The sequence below is a fragment of the Rhinolophus sinicus genome, linkage group LG17 (genome assembly GCF_036562045.2).
Source record: "Rhinolophus sinicus isolate RSC01 linkage group LG17, ASM3656204v1, whole genome shotgun sequence".
NCBI lineage: Eukaryota > Metazoa > Chordata > Mammalia > Chiroptera > Rhinolophidae > Rhinolophus > Rhinolophus sinicus.
The window spans coordinates 14,344,318-14,361,871 of NC_133766.1; the positions used below are offsets into that span (position 1 = coordinate 14,344,318).

Sequence of the window (17,554 nt, forward strand, 5' to 3'; positions counted from 1 at the left end):
ACATTTGTTGACTATGAGACTATGATTCTGGATGTGGTTTGGATTAACTGGAGAAGGTTTCAGGGAAATGCTAGTACATAAGCAAGGTCTTATGTAGGTAGATGGGCTTTGAACAGGAATATTGCATGCGAAAATGGGGTAAAATCTTAAATTGAGCTGGCTCAGCTCTGCAACGTTGATAGTTCACATTTTCTCTGTGGCAAGAAATCTAAATGAGTAATTTCAAAAGGCCTTTTTCCAAACACTGCTAGACTTAAACAAAGGAACTAAGGGAGTTAGTGATACAATTATTAAGCAGGTTTTTACATGGTAAAGGAACCTTGAAAATCCAGTGTGAATCATCCACCTATAGGTAATTGAGAGCAGATTTTCTGTTTTCCGTGAAAATGAAAATACTCAAGGAAAATGTACATTTGGTTTAATAGTATAAGTTCAGAACATACATGCCACAACTATCACTAGACAAGTTTCGAAACTACTCTTTGCTAGACCAGCTGGGGGAGAAAAAAAGAAAGCCATGATACCAGCATTTGACATTTTAAAGTTGCTGTTTCAATACACGAGTCAAAGCCTGCCAGAGTGATTTAGCATCTCAGAACAATTTGTTCACTTCACTTAGAAATTAGAAGTGTGTTTGGGCCAATAAATCTGAATTTATTTTGTAGTAGTCATTTTTCTTAATGGAAGTGTTTTCCAGATGTTGCCCAAGTCTAGTCATCTGGGCTCTCTTCCAATAAATGAGGAAACTTTGATTTCATAGGTTGTCACTGTTGATTTTGTCTAACCTTTGGACAAATTGGTTCATCCCAATGTATTTGTACTGATATATAAGACTTCCAGGACTTTGGAGAAACTCATCTCTCCTCTTACCGGTAAGTGTCAACGTTAACTTGCTTCCTGGAATTAAATGGGTTTTCAATTCAATAGGGATAAACTTTATTAAAGATATTTGAAAAAGATTTATAAGGATAGTAGTTGGAAAGTTACGAAAAAGATCATATTTATGCAGCACACCTGTGGGAAACTTATAAATTGATATTGATAGTTAAGGGAAAGTTGGAACAATAACTCCTTGTATTTATTAAATTGAATTTTACTGAACCTGGTTATTTTTCCCCCAAGATAGGACTTAAACCTTATATTGTAAGTACATATTCTAATTTGAATAGAGTTTTAAGATAAGTCTGTATTCTATTTTGTGGAATTCTAAAATATTCAAATGGTCAGTAACATGACTGAGATGGTGACTGATGATTCTTTTCTGCATAAGATTACATCTAATGGTCAAATATTTACTATAGAATTAAAGCTAATTACTTTTAAAAGTCTTGTTTCAAGGATGGGATGGTGTTATCATTAAATTGCATTTTAAAAGTTACTGAAACTCTATATGCAGCATAGGCATAAGTTAGTGGTGAAATTTAAGAGTATTTTCTGATATTTACTTATTTGTTCATTTTCAGCGAAGGCTCGGTACCTGAGAACAACCATGGAGAGGAAAATACTTCCCATTTACTTGTTGCTGCTGCTTTCTGTTTCCTTGATTCAGCAAGTTTCTTCTCAAGGTAACTTAAACATCAAAAATTGTTTTATTTCACTATGATTGCTAATCATTCACTTCTGACTTTTATGTTGAAATAGATTTCTACAAACTTATATTTAAGTTTAATGCATAGTTCAACCTTAAAATTTTGTAACGTGTACGTAACATATTTATTTGTAAGCATTTTGGAATTGTCATTTTTTTCTAATGTATTATGAAATCTTTCAAGAAGTTTTGAGTTTTCCTATAGAATAATTTTTGTGTTATTTCCATGGGTCTCCCAAAAGTTTAAAAATATATAGATATCACTGGAATGATACAATATCATCAAATTAACATAAAAAACAATATTTAAATAGCATATAATTTTTATGTACATGTTTACAAAGAAATCTAACTAATCTCTTACATCAAATAAATTATTGATAAATAACTCGTTTTGGTGCAATGTAGATATAGATATGTTACAATGAACATTTGCAATATTTCCAGTGGCATTTTATTCATCTTGAAAGTTCTCTCTCTTTCTTATAAGGACAGTTCATCCAGATATGGACTTACACAGATGTGCATGTCATTTTACATAAGGCTCATGATTATTATGAAATTACATTTATAAAATAGATATTTTCAGTAAAATAATTAAAATTCTCATGAACCTGAGCATGAGCGATAACTGTGTGCCATGGACATAGTTTCAGAATCACTTAGATAAGAAAGATGGGAAACACACGAAAGGAAATATAAATATTTAAGAAGGAATTGTGACTGCTCTGGTATTTCCAAACTCTTCTCCTCTCTCATAGTAAAATTTCAAGGTTCACAACAGTGGGTATATTTCCTAATCCACCTCTCCTTTGTAATAGAATCAATTGCACACTAAAATAGTTTTACTTTCCTTTAAACAAAAGAATTTAAAATTAGTTGTCGAAATTAACAACAATAAAAGTAGGACAGACATTTAATCTATTAAAATACATTTTGCCTATAAAGATATTTGATTTCCTATTTCAGAAATCTGCTAACTGTAGAAGAATAACCCTTTGATGTTGTTTGTCTGCTTTTCTTGCTTTCTCAACCTGTTCCCATTTTCTTTTTTTGTTTATATATAATATATGTATTTACATACATACACTATATATGCATTTTGTTTGTATTGTGCGCATATGTATGCAAAAAATTCTGAAAGTTCTCCTAATATTTAATGTTGTATTTGCATATTAAGACTGACTTTCTTGGACTCATTATTTTGAGTTTTCTTTCAGTGTGCTTCAAAGTCTCTCTATGGATTTAGAACATTGCACCTGCCAATTTCTATTCCAGAGATGGATTCAATTGTTACCTTTCTGTGGTTATCTCTCAGGGAGGTTTTCTAGGTGTTTTCCAAATGATTTTCAAAATACATTTGAGGATAATTATGCTTTTGTTCTTGTTTTGTTTTACCAAGAATAACTCTGTCCATGACCTTTATATTGATATCCAGACAGAATTGCAAGAGTTATCTATTTTTTACTCACTTTAGCAGTAGTTGTGAACATCTGACTTCCCCAATATTTAAAGAACCCAGTTATCCCCACCAATAAAAAGAAGAGGAAGCCATAACCAGCTTGCTTTAAACTCATCATCAAGAATAAGAGGCAACGTGACTGGCTTGAAAAAGTTTAGGCTTTAGAAACAGATGTATCAGAGTTCAAATTCTAAATGGGCTGTTGACTTAAGATTACTATAATGTATTATTCAAATCGGGACTCTTCTGAGCGTGAAAGGGGTCAATACAAATAATTAGCAGGTATTAATTGAATCGTAGTGCATATGCACTGGGTCTCTTCTCTCTCTGGGTGCCCTTGAGCAAGTTATTAAAATTTCAATATTTCAGCTTCTTTATCTCTAAAAAGAAGCGACCGATATGATACTCTCCTGGCAACCTTTTCATAAGCATTAGAGATAATGTATGACTCAGTGCCCACCACAGAGATGCTAATGTAATGGCAAGTGGCCTCATAGCAGCAGCCGTAGAGCTGTAGCTGCCACTCCTCCCCCAGGAGGGGTGCAAGGCTATTACTTTGCTTGGTTTTCAAAAGTGTATTTATCCTCTCAGTCTAGTAAAGAATAAAGTGGAATGACGAAGACCACATAAACGTTCAGGCAAAGATTACCTGGGTCTATTTATAGCTGTCATTCCTAGCCTTTCCCAGTCAAAAAATTCTCTCCCACCAATTGGCTTTGTCGTCCTCATTAGATCTCGCCCTTTCTATACAGTGGTTTGGCCATGTTTACACTATATTGTATAATTTTAGATTTATCAAGCTGTGCAGGGAGATGTGGGGAAGGGTATTCTAGAGATACCCCCTGCAACTGTGATTATAACTGTCAACACTACATGGAGTGCTGCCCTGATTTCAAGAGAGTCTGCACTGTGGGTAAGTCCTGAGAGTTGGTGTCTTCTCTGTCAAGCAAAACTGTTCTTGACAGTTCCTTTGTGCCCCCTTGCTGTGTCGTTTTCACATTATTTCACTACTTTTTGCTTAAGTGCCTTTCCCTTCACTTGCATAAATGTCGCAGTGTGCTATAGCTAAGGATGGTGTCTACTGGGGGAGGCGAACGGGAGCCTGGAAATCTGTCACTTGTATAAGGTTATTGACTCGTGTGAAGTAAACTGTCTTGTTTTCAATAGAGACTTAACACTGTGACTCAGGAGTTATTGAGAAAGTAGTAATGAGTGATCATTTACTCCCAAGCAGGGATGTAATTGTTTAGGGGTAGGACCCTTCAAAAGTTACATCAAAAGACTCCATGGACATAAAATAAGCTTATCTACTACTTGACTTTTTTTTTATATTAGCATTGTTCTAAAGTACCTGAAAAGGGCACTTTAAAGGTAATACATGAGTGTTTAATTATGAGTTTCCGTTAATACCCAAAGGATCTGAATTTTAAACTATGAGTAGTATTTCACTTGAGCATATTTTGGGGCCAATTTGTTAACACAGAAGCATTTCATATTCAGTTTATGAAAATTATAACTAAAATTGTTTTAAAGTCATATATGTTTTAGAATTTGCATGTGAAGCTGATAAATATATTGTTGTACAATGTATGTGTTATATAAGGTAATTACTTCAGCTCGGCTCATGGAGTCATTGTACCTCTAACCAAGGCTTTTTGTGAAATAAGCAGGTCTCTCTCACATAGTCCATGCCAGGGATTAGGATGAAATCTTGCCCGGTTTATCATAATAAAGGTCTCTGCGTTACAAATAAACAGTGACCCATTTATATGAAGCCAGCTCTTTGGAATATATTGTTCTGGATCTGAACATTCGATTATCAAACATGTCTTACAAAGCAGTGGTGAGAGGAGAGGATGGGGGGATTTTACAGGATGGGTAATTTACTATTGAGACATTTCCCAAGTTTCCATTGTCCATCCCGGGGAAGAACTAAGGGAGCACTGGGGTCTCTCTGGGAGGATTGAAGGGCAAGAAAGGTTTCCCTCAATCACCATATTTCTTTCTTGACTTGGGCTATCTCCACTTGGGAAGCCATCCATTTTCCAAATTCCAAATAAAGAACTTGGAAATGCATTTTTGGAGCTCTAGTCAGCTGCAAGGTGGAAAATGGCTCTTCATACCTGGGCGTGGCTGTGTCATCAATAATCCATAACGTTTTGTTTTGCTCTGGGTAGATCTTTCCTGTAAAGGCCGCTGCTTTGAGTCCTTTGAAAGAGGGAGGGAGTGTGACTGTGACTCCCAATGTAAGACGTACGGCAAGTGCTGTCCGGATTATGAAGATTTCTGCGAAGAAGGTAAGCCTCACAGTACATCGGTGCTTCTGGTGCAGCCAGATCTGTGCCAACTACCTAAGCTTCACGGATAATGTCTAACACACAGTTCATCTAAGGTCCTGACTTTACTAACGTATAAGTTATTTCATATTAATTTTGTTTTTTCCAAAATGAGTTAAAGGAAAGCGTCTTCTGACAGCAGGCCCAGCTCAGCTAGGCCCCAGGAGCACAAGAGGTCGCCATTTGAGTAAAAGAGAGAGAGAACAGGACATGAGTAATACATGCTTTTTTCTTCAGGTGTGGTTCCATTTCAGGTTAAATCACCAGTAACCGACTCAGTTGGTGATTTCTCATCTCACCCGAATGGTGTGGACCCTACCAAGTCAGCTGTCCTTTGAGCTATCTGCTTTTTTTTGGCTTTAATGGTTTTGAATGTGTATTTAAGGAGAGAATCAACACTTTCAGTTTGTTTGAACTAGTACGTTTATGAGTTAGGTAACGTTTACAGGCAAACCTACCAAGAAGTTGCGAACTGTTCGTTTTATGTCTCTTCCCGTTTGATAGTCACGTCAATACTCTCTCTCCAAGTACCTGTGTGTGATAGTCGATAAAAAGGGATATTCCCGCTTTAAAATCTCTGGTTATAGGTCCTGAAGGAGTACTCTGAGAATATAATTAAACCCTCTAAATTTCACAGAAAACAAGATTTTAAAAATATACTGAAACAGTGGATGCCTTGCTCTCACCAAATGTTCGTTCTTAAATCCTACTTTGTTAAAAACAGGAATAGTTGTGGAGGTAAAAGTGAAAATAAGCATTGCTTGCATCATCTTATCATTTTATTTAAACAAGCCGGCACCTTCTGCTTCTTTCCAACAGTGGAGAAACATTTCTTAACTGTTCAATGTTTTCATTGGAAAGCATTCCCGAAATAAAGGAGACAACACCCTGTAGTCAAAAACTCCGCACGCGGAGTTCTGGCAGCTTTCAGAAGGACCCATGATAAGTGCTACATATTTGCTGATTGCCCTGATAATTGTTTTGGCTGTGAGACAGAAAACTAAGAATTTATTCTGGGCAGAGGACGGGTGGGGAGGGAGGATGGTTAGAGAATGAGGAAGCGTTGAGAGAACCAGTTAATAAAGACAATGCTTTATGGTACTAAGCAGTGGGTCAGATTGCCTGAAATTCACATAGAAGTTAATGAGGGGGGGAAACTGGTGAAGGTAATGCTTCATTTACAGACTTCCCAGAGATAGTCAGGGTCCCAAATGAATATAAGGAACCACCAAGAGCTTCAATACTTCATTTTTTTAAAAATATATTAACAGCCAAACTATCCTGCAACTCACCTCTCAGTTATTTCAAGATTGCTACAGATACTGCTTGTCAGCTTCTAGGTATCTCAACATCATAACATTTCAAGAATTGAAGGCATCATAGCAGTCAAGCTATGAATGCGGGTGAGAAAACGGTCTAAGACGTTAAGAGTTTTGCGTAAGATCACTAGCTAGCATGTGGCAGAACTGTTTCTCAAATTGAGGGACTTGGTGTTTTTGTTGGGTGCGAAGAGGAAGAGGTACGGTGTCAGTGTGTAGAGATTGCAGCGAGAAGCTACTGAGGGGACGTTTGGGAAGAGCAGCGGGATTGCTTACAATGCTCCGTTACCCAGACCATCCCCACTATTCTCTGCTTTCTAATCTTTCAGAAGTCCCTCTCCTTTTCTTCTAGTTCCTAATGACCAAAACATGTCCCTTGTCGTCTCTTCTGGACATGAAAAGAGGTGGGAGGAGGGAGTGATGAAACATTTAAGATACACATCGAACCATTAATAGTTGTTTGACGTGGGGCAGGGCAACGAATTTTGAGAAATGAATAATGGGAGATTGTTAAGCGTTTACAAGAGACAAATATTCATGCAGAACTTTTGTAATTAAAAAACATCAAAGGTACATTGGCATCATTTGATTTAAATGAATATGAAATCAGGAAAAACATAATCGTGATATTTTTCTTTTCGAGAACACAAATACCGTCATCCATATGCAGTAATTATTTTTATCACCACAGAAGGAAGCCAACAAAGGGTGGGGTTTACAAAGTCAACTACTTTTCAGACAGGCCAATACCTCCAGAAATCATTTAGAATAAACATCTCAGTTTGCAAACAAGAAAACAAAGTTCAAAAGGAGTTAGCCCTTTCACCCAAGGTCAAGTGGAAGAGAGAGCCTTGCATGCCTAGGAATGGAGTTCGGGTCTTCTGACTCCTGAGCCTTTGCTCCCTGTCATAACCTACAACAATTGGAGAACCAATGTTTTATAGCAGTGCATCCTCATAATTAATTGGTTTGCAGCCATTAGTGTTGGGCTAGAGCCTGCCTGCACTGGTTTTCACCAGCATCTATTCTTGAAGCCAGATGCACCCATGCCTTTCAGTTAGAGTTGCTGATGAAACAAGATGTTAACCAACCTGTCTTGCTTGGACTCAGTGCTTAGCCCCACATCACCACCATCTGCAAAGACTGCGCCTAAGCCTGCGGGAGCACCTCAGTCCATCAAATCAACAACCAAACGCTCACCCAAATCACCAAACAAGAAGAAGACTAAGAAAGTTGTAGAATCAGAGGAAATAACAGAAGGTAGGAAGATGACAGATTTAACAAAAGGAGATTTCTGAGATAACCTGTAGATGGACTGCTTTTATATGACTCCTCGTAGACCAGAGTAATCTTATGAGTCATTAAAGGCTTATTACACTTTTTGTTTACTTGTTTTAAGTCTAAGTTTAAGCCAAAGTATAAACCCTCAGATATTTATTTTCCTTATTTTACTGAGCCCATTATGGGGGTCTAGGTTAAAATAATCAGAAGAAACAAGTCTTAATGTAAAAATAAAAATAAAACATGATTTTTTTTGCAGAATAATTACGTGATCTATGGGAAAGTTGAGAGGAAGTTATATAGTTACATTGCTAGAATCTGTGATAAACTCAGGTGCCTTGCTTTTAACTGACAATTAAATTAGAAGGACCGTTGATCATTTAAAATAAAGCAGAACACAGATATTTGTAGATCAGTAAGCAGTATTTCATTGTATTTGGATTGGAGGTTCGTTTTTGCTTTAAATCACCATTGATGTGATCAACCTTTTTATTTGATTTATAGAACATTCTATTTCTGAAAATCAAGAGTCTTCCTCCTCCTCTTCCTCTTCCTCTTCAACTATTCGGAAAGTCAAGTCTTCCAAAAATTCAGCTGGTAATAGAGAATTAAAGAAGAAACCCAAAGGTTTGAGCATTGATAAAGATCAAAGACTATATCAATGCCATGTTACCAATGATTATCTAACAGTAATACCTGTTGGTAGGCTGGAGGACGTTTCAATATTTGGGGCGGGGGGTACATCATTTTATAAAAATTATTTTTGAATATACTAATGAAAACTTACTACAGGAAATTAGTGCCTAACAGCTAAGAAACTACTCTTGAAAGCAAAGGATAAGATGCTATAGCAGCAACTGTGGAACCACACGATGGCGCCAAAGATAATTATCTATGGTTTTCTATTTCAGTTCCTGACTACCTGATATCACTTTTCTTTCTTCTTCTGTCTTCCTTGTATTTTCATTTTTCCTTCCCCAGATTTATTTTATTTAACAGACACTTATATACTGTTTTAAAATGTTAATTATTAAATTCTCACACACCTCTCAGGGAAAGGTAATATTATTTACATTTTACAAATCCTCTTTATTATTTTCCTAATGAATTATGTCATATCTCGCTGATTTTTCTGTAGTAGAGAACGTACTACAGAGTAGGCTATTACCTCCTAAAAAGAAGTTCTCTTTGTTCTGCTTTTTATTATTTCCTGAAATTCTAAACTATATTCTCTTTCTCCAGGAAATACTAGATTTTGGATACTGGAGTCTTAAAGAACTCTTATTTCCTGGGTGGTTGTGATTTCCCCTGAAGCTTTCTCTCTAGCTGAATAGCCAGATATTTAATCTTTGAGTCATCCAGAGAGTCTTGCACACAATAGATGTGCAATACAGGTTTGCTAAGTGGAACTCAGCTGTGATGTGCCCCTTGGGCTCTGTAGTTCACCTATGGGGTAGCTGCGATGGGAAATCCTATTAGATAGAGTGTTTTTGCTGTCATGGCATCCTAATCTCCTCTATGTCCCCTGGGACTGGGCAGAGGAAAAAGAACAGCTACCAGCCATGGGTTTAGAAACAGGGCTCAGTAGGGCCCCCCGGGTGACAGGAGCAGATTCCTTGAATGCAGTTGTAGAGGCCTCTCAGGTGATTGGTGCCATGAATCTACAAGATGTTGGAGCTAGGTTTCCAGGGGGACGGAAGGGGCACTGGGCAATGAGGAATAAGTGGAGAAAGTGAAGGGCAAAGAGCTTTCATGCAAAGAGATGAGTTAGTGGTATTGATCATGTTGGTAATTTCAAGTTGGCCACTTGTTTCCCTGTATTAACTGTATAGAGTTTTACTTGTGCTTTTCATCCCTTATCTCATTCATTCGCTAAACTAGCCCAATGAGATAGGTTAAGTATTTAACATTTTATAATAAATTAATAGACATACCAGGGGTCAGCAACCTGCCTAGAGACACACAGCTAGTCAGTCATAAGAATGGGATCTTTATGTTATTAAGGAAAAAAAACTACTCAAAAATAAAGATGTCTATGTTTTCTCTAGTAAAAGATAACAAGAAACCAGCTCCTAAAAAGAAACCTACTCCAGAACCACCAGTTGCAGATGAAGCTGGAAGTGGACTAGACAACGGCGATTCGAAGCTCACCCCAACTCCTGACGTTCCTACTACTCAACGCAATAAAGTGACCACAACCTCCACAGTTACAACAGTGAAAACAGATTCTCAACCCAGTCTTGCACCTAATTCTGAAACATCCAAAACGACCTCTTCGACAACCAATATAGAGAAAACAGTTGAAACTAAAGAGACTTCTGTAACAAATAAAGAGACTTCAGCTAGTGAGACAGAGAAGACTACTTCAGCTAAGGAGACACGAAGTGCAGAGAAAACATCTGCTAAAGATTCGGTAGCCACAACCGAAGTATCTGCTAAGTCTACAACCGAAGCTGAAACTACAACCAAAGCTGCTTCCACCACACCCAAGGAGACTACACCCACCACCCCCAAGGAGCCTACACCCACCACCCCCAAGGAGACTACACCCACCACCACCACCAAAGAGCCTACACCCGCCACACCCAACGAGCTGACACCCACCACCCCCAACGAGCTTACACCAACCACCCCCAAGGAGACTACACCCACCACCACCACCAAAGAGCCTACACCCACCACCCCCAAGGAGACTATACCCACCAGCACCACCAAAGAGCCTACACCCACCACCCCCAAGGAGACTACACCCACCAGCACCACCAAAGAGCCTACACCCGCAACACCCAATGAGCTGACACCCACCACCCCCAACGAGCTGACACCCACCACCCCTAAGGAGACTACACCCACCACTACCACCAAAGAGCCTACACCCACCACCCCCAAGGAGCCTGCTCCCACCACGCCCAAGGAGCCTGCTCCCACCACCCCCAAGGAGCCTGCTCCCACCACCCCCAAGGAGACTACACCCACCACCCCTAAGGAGACGACACCCACCACCCCTAAGGAGACGACACCCACCACCCCTAAGGAGACGACACCCACCACCCCTAAGGAGACGACACCCACCACCCCCAAGGAGCCCGCTCCAACTTCTCCTGAGACACCTGCACCAACCCCCTCAGAGGCCTCTCCTCCAGCTACTACCAAGGAGCCTCCCACTCCTCCCAAGAATCCTGCTGCATCAACTCCTGAGTCTCCTGCAGAATCCACGCCAGAGGTTCTTGAAGACAGTCCCAAGGAGACTGCTGTAACCACAACCAAGGCTTCTGAAGTGACCAAGTCTGAAGTTACTACCACAGCTAAGGATAAGACAACAGAAAAAGGCATACATACCACAACTGAAATTACAACTGCTACATCTAAGAGTACAACAAAAGAGACAGCAACTCCAACAGAAGAAAAGGCCACTGAATCCAAAACAAGTACAACCATGCAGGTAACGTCTACTACAACCAAGGATACGGTGACATCACCCAAAATTACTAGCAAGGAAACAACTCTTGCACCCAAAGTAACGACTACAACAAAAAAGACAACTACTACAACTGAAGAGACTCTGAATACATCTGAAGAAACAGATGTATCAGAAGACACAGTTACTAGTTTGAAAACGACAACTCGTCAACCCCAAAAGCCAACCAAAACACCCAAAACGCCCACTTCTACCAAAAAGCCAAACACAACACCTAAAGTGAAAACACCAAAGCCTACGCCATCCCCCCCAAAGATGACTGCATCAACGGTGCCTACCCTGAATCCTGCCTCTTCACAGGAAACCATGCTCCAAACCACCACCAGGCCAAACCAACCTCCTCATTCAGAAATAGTTGAAGGAAATCCAGAGAGTGAAGAACCATGTGCTGAGGAAGAAGAAAAACCTCACGTAATTCCTAGGCCCCACGTGTTAACTCCTATAGTCATTCCAGGCACTGACGTCATAGTGAGCACACCCAATCAAGGCATGGGCATCAACCCGATGCTTTCAGGTAATGAGTTTGTTACTTCCATTTATTAAAGGTGGGTGCAAAAGTGACTGCGGTTTTTGCAATTATTTTTAACCTTTTAAGCCGCAATGACTTTTGCACAAACCTAATAGTAATGTTAACTGAAATCTACCAGAACCACAATGTCCTGATTTAGTATCACCATACTGATGCATATTATCTAGAACCCTGAACTTGCTGCCTTGTGAAGTTTTACAGCTTCTCTGTAGGTAAGCAGAGGAATCATCATAGTAAGGTAACTCAAGTCTTTGGAAAATGGAGTAATGACCCAATGTTAGGAATTTCATGTGTCTGTGTCTGTAAGCAGACAGTGTACAGAATGTCAAAAAGTATTTAGTTGAGAGTCTACCCTTAAGAGAAAATGCAAAGCAAAAATCTGCAATATTATTTTCTTTTCCAAACCAATTCTAATGGGCAAACAGAACTGAAAAATGGAATTTCATGTTGAGATCAAACATCCAAAAATTACCTAATTTACATGAAGATCAGGTAAACCAGCCCATTCCAATTCATCATTTATTTTTATGTAATACTTTTTGAATAATATCAAGTAACACAATTATGAAACGTATCACTTCTTTCACCTCTGAAATACAGGCACCTCAAACTATACACCCTTCAAAAACTTAGGAAAGGGTGAGCAGAGGAAACGGAACCCTGTGGGAGGATTTGAAACAAACACTTTCCTCATTTTGTTTTGTATTGACTTGAGTTTTTCTTAATTTGTCTTAGATGAGACTAATTTATGCAACGGGAAACCAGTAGATGGACTGACCACTTTGAGGAACGGGACATTAGTTGCATTTCGAGGTGAGTTATGCACACATGTCTTCTTCGGACCATCCTTTTGTTCTTGGCATTTATGAGAACCAAAACCACTGGAGGTGGTAGTTTGGATCGAACTTTCCAGAGGGGAACCTGATTGACGAACTTATCTCACACAATATTATGAGAACCTGAGAGTAATTACCAAAATACTGGATTAACAAATGTAGACATACTATAGTAACAAATGAAACAAAGCGCTTGAACTAAGATTTTTCCTACCTTTGGGAATTAAAAGGTAGTGGAAATTTTAATTTCCTGTCAAACGAAATGACATCAGGATTGGTTTTCCCTGCTCTGTTATTTGAAAGTAACATCTTTATTGTGATGTGTTCAAGTGTTATACTCTTCATGCAAGAGAAACAGCAGTGATTACATGTTAATCACCTGCTGTACTGACTGCTAGTCCAGTTTTCTTCTATTTAGATTAAATCTGAAAGGAAGTAAATCATAGACTTGCACAGCTGAAGAGATTTTAGTAGTCCTTTAATTATGACTCCTGAATTCTGAAACAAAAAGAAATCGAGAGAAAAGTGACTTTCTGTAAGTCTCAAAGTCAGAAGGCACTTTCTAGAGAAACTGGAAAACTAAAATATTTCAAAGGTTATGCTAAATTTCAGACTTGAGAAATATCCACTCTCAGAAATGTTCAAATAGTACCTTCCATACTGGTAGGTTGGTACAAAAATAATTGTGGTTTTTCCCAATTTAACCTTTGAAACCGCAATTACTTTTGCACCAACCTAATAGTACTGACAGTTCTAACTTCTAGTCACTGAACGCTTGTTAACCCACTCAATGTTTTTCTTTATGATAATTTAACGTTTTTCATTTTGGTTTCTTTTGGGATATGTTTTAGTATTCATTCAGTTTAAAGACTGATCTATCACTTTCAATTTTAGGTCATTATTTCTGGTTGCTAAATCCACGCAGTCCACCATCTCCACCTCGCAGGATTACTGAAGTTTGGGGTATTCCCTCCCCCATTGATACTGTTTTTACTAGATGCAACTGTGAAGGAAAAACTTTCTTCTTTAAGGTAAGAAAATGTCTGTGAGAGAAATCAGTAGAGAGCTATTCTTCTTTTATTGTAACAACATAAATCAGCTCAACCTCCATTTCAGAAGGGTTTCCATATTTTAATGAACTATTCTATCATCAAAATTTACTAAAAAGTTAACACTTAATTTAGTAACATTACGGTCAACTTGATCAAACACCTAAATGAAAACTTTCTCCTGTATTTAAATCTAAGAATGAACTCCTAACCTTGTTTTCCAAAGCCATTAACATCATTTTCTCTTTTAAATGATCAGGATTCTCAGTACTGGCGTTTCACCAATGATGTACAAGATGCAGGGTACCCCAAACAAATTTCAAAAGGATTTGGAGGACTAAATGGAAAAATAGTGGCAGCTCTCTCAATAGCTAAATATAAGGACAGACCCGAATCTGTGTATTTTTTCAAGAGAGGTATGTGTTACATAATTGACAAAATTATACAACTTTTAAGAATTGTTTTGCCAGGGAAACTTTACTCAATATTTTCATTTACTAATGGGTTTACTGTCAAAAGATATCTTTAGTGGCTGAAGTCAAGTATTTTCAATTAAGAAAAAAATTGAGGGCAGTAAGAAGCATTTAGATCTCTCAACATGCAAATCGCAATTTTCACCTGAGTTTTCTGGTCACTGATACAAAGAATGTCATCACTTACTTTCAAACAAAATTAAATATGTAACTGCAATTTGTTGGCTTTCTTTATTCAACAAATATTTCAGGATTTAATTTTATAATACTCTTGACTAAGAGTCATTATTAATGTCTAGACATACTTTATGAAAAACTGTTTCCTCCACCTTGTAAAAGCTCATTTCCAACTTTTTTTTGGGGGGAAGGGATTAAAATTAATTTGCTTATTAGATGTGATTTTCTAATACACAATAGGTGGCAACGTTCAGCAGTACACTTATAAACAGGAGCCTGTGAGAAAGTGCACTAGAAGGCCTGCTATTCATTATCCAGTGTTTGGAGAAATAACACAGGTTAGGAGGCGTCGCTTTGAACGGGCTGTCGGACCTTCTCAAACACACACCATCAGAATTCAGTATACGCCCATCAGAGTCCGTTATCAAGACAAAGGTAATGTTTTTTACGGTGTTAAAAATTCTTACACACGAAGTAGATGTAGTAGTTTCTTATAAAGTAAGGTTTATTAAATATAAATACTGACCAAATAGCCCTAATATTTTAAGCTTATTGATGCAGAACATCAATTTGCTTCAGTTAATGACCAAAGATCCTTCCTTTCTCTTTGAGGGTGAGGAATGCAATTTGAATGTTTGTTAATTATAATAAACATTATCAAGCATTTCTTACCAAGAACATTACATACAAATCTATAACCCTCAAAATAGTGATAAAAGGTAGGTATTTGCACCAGGTCAGAGAGGGCTCCAAAGTTAAATAACAGCCGAGGTAACAAAGCTACTAAGTGACGAAAGTGGGATTAATAGCAGGCCTGACTCTCGTAGCTGCTCTTTCCAGTATAGGACATTGCCTTCCAATCTGATACCGGTACATTGTGATCTACAGGTTTCCTTCATAATGAAGCTAAAGTGAGTTCAATGTGGAGAGGATTTCCGAAGGTGGTTACTACAGCTATATCACTGCCCAACATCAGAAAACCTGATGGCTACGATTACTACACTTTCTCTAAGGGTGAGTTAAGCAAAATCTTACTAGCTTCCCAAACAGGTGATCTAATCTCTGAAATATAAATATAATCACAACCCACTAAATGTTCGATAGTGGCCAAAGGTGAGAAGTTAAACTGTAACATTTATTCTAATTTCTCTGAAGAGGAGCAAGTTAAAATTTTTGCTTTACTTTTACATTAAATTAAAAGGATTGTAATTGAATTGTGCCCTATCCTTCATGAGATGAAAGCCTACTGTGATAAAACATTCAATTACTTGAGTAAAACTGCTACTGAAAGAAAACATTTTACTCCTATCATTGGTAGCATTTGATGGAGGCCTTATTTGCCACAAAGATATACTGATTTACATCATTACACAGCCCATGAAATCAGAAATCAGTTCCCAAGAAACTAATGTTATTTATTAAATTATATCATCTGAAACCTTTTTCTTTGAAAAATCCAGAAATCTAAGTTATTCTGCCTATATAAATGACATCATTTTTTTTTAAAGAACAAAACCCAGGAGAATTATTATTTTTTAAATTAAATTGGTTTTTCTCAAATTCTTACTTAGAAAAAGGAGAGCTAAACGTAATTTTACTACAAGGTGGTGAAAGGTCAATCTGTCAAGGCAATTGTTTTTCTTTTTGTTAGCAAGTTCAAATTAATTATAAACATTTTTGGTATTAAAATAATAAACATTGACTTTGAGTATAATAATCGACATAATTTGTTTTTAAGTTCAAGTCTTTTTTTTACCTTTTAATTAAAAAAAAATGACTTTTCTTCTATTTAGATCAATACTATAACGTCGATGTGCCTAGGAGAACAGCGAGAGCCGTTACTACGCGTTCTGGGCAGACCTTATCCAGTGTCTGGTACAACTGTCCTTAGACTCATGGCGAAGGAAGAGTCAACTAATGGAAAGGAAGACAAGAATGATACATTTTGACACTGAAATACATTTTATTAATAAAGAATGTTGAGATAAGCATACCAATTTAAATACAAAATGTTTTTAAACTTGACAATCATGACACTAAAACAGATTTGATAAACTTATTCACAGTTATTATAGTTTACAGAACATTTAATTAATTATTTCCTCTATTTATGCCTCCTCTCCCTCCCATTGCATGGCTCACACCTGTAAGAGAAAAAAAGAAATCAAACTGAATTTAAGAAGTTAGCTCAAAACCAGAGTATTCACTTACTCTAGTTCATTATAAAATTTGTTTTAAAAAACTTAATTTCATATCTTCAATGGAGATCATTACAACTAGATTAATTCTTACGATATGAATGCAATCTCTAATAGTTACATTAGAAAACATGGAGGTATTGAAATTTTACATTTTTTTTTTTACTAAACAAAGTCACAAAGTTTTATTCTGCTATATAAAAAATGTAATAACTATAGACAGTTGTAACAAATGACTATATAGAACTAAAACATTTCAGCTTTTCCAAATCTTCCTTTGAATTCAAGGAAGAAATGAACAAATATAAGCACATACTCATTATACACCTATGGTATACAGATCTGTCTGCAAGAAGTTTACAGATTAGTAAACGTCCCATTCTCAGTGCATAATTATTTAATCAATCCTTGGACCATTTTTAAAAAACTAGATATCAGTTGGAAGCTTAAGGATTAGAAAAATTGTTCCATTTATTATGATCCCACATCCTATCATGGAGTCACTATTAGAAATTTACCTCTCTGTCTGTTAAACTGACGACCACGGACACCTTGTCTCAATGTTGTCTGAAGTCTTACTCGTCTGAAAGGCTTTGGTTGACTACTGCTGGTATCTAACAAAAACATTAAGATACAGGAAAGCAAGTTAAAAAACAAGAAAGTGCTTATAATGGCAAAAACTACCACATGAATGCAGGGATAAAATGCCGACTAGTCCAATGGTTTTCAATATTTAAAAGTAGTTTTTTAATGAGGGATTTTTAACAAAGAGAAAAAAGGGTAAAAAGAAAAGAAAAATTTCCGTATTTTAAAAAGAGGTCTTGACTT

General features: G+C 37.3%; 2 protein-coding genes across 7 annotated transcripts in view; one reads left to right on the forward strand and one right to left on the reverse strand.

The window, feature by feature from the left end:
• The first annotated feature begins 827 nt into the window (after positions 1-827).
• On the forward strand, positions 828-16,521 carry PRG4 (proteoglycan 4). Of its 3 annotated transcripts, XM_019738048.2 has the most exons (13): positions 832-872; positions 1,464-1,565; positions 3,841-3,963; positions 5,228-5,347; positions 7,816-7,965; positions 8,491-8,613; positions 10,035-11,978; positions 12,729-12,806; positions 13,724-13,860; positions 14,138-14,294; positions 14,769-14,963; positions 15,417-15,542; positions 16,322-16,521. In XM_019738048.2, the coding sequence occupies exons 2-13, from the start codon at positions 1,490-1,492 to the stop codon at positions 16,417-16,419; spliced, it is 3,327 nt and encodes a 1,108-aa protein (XP_019593607.2). In that variant the 5' UTR covers positions 832-872; positions 1,464-1,489; the 3' UTR covers positions 16,420-16,521. The 3 variants fall into 3 exon arrangements, with proteins under 3 accessions (XP_074178346.1, XP_019593607.2, XP_074178347.1); XM_074322245.1 differs by lacking the exon at positions 3,841-3,963 and having other exon boundaries at positions 828-872; XM_074322246.1 differs by lacking the exons at positions 832-872; positions 3,841-3,963.
• TPR (translocated promoter region, nuclear basket protein) overlaps positions 16,472-17,554 on the reverse strand; it is a 59,134-nt gene continuing 58,051 nt past the window's right edge. For all 4 annotated transcript variants that reach the window (XM_074322244.1, XM_019738042.2, XM_019738043.2 and 1 more), the window contains exons 51-52: positions 17,245-17,340; positions 16,472-16,672 (exon numbers count right to left, since the gene is read on the reverse strand). In XM_074322244.1, coding sequence (XP_074178345.1) covers positions 16,620-16,672; positions 17,245-17,340 — 149 coding nt within the window. In that variant the 3' untranslated portion in view covers positions 16,472-16,619. The remainder of the gene's footprint in view (positions 16,673-17,244; positions 17,341-17,554) is intronic.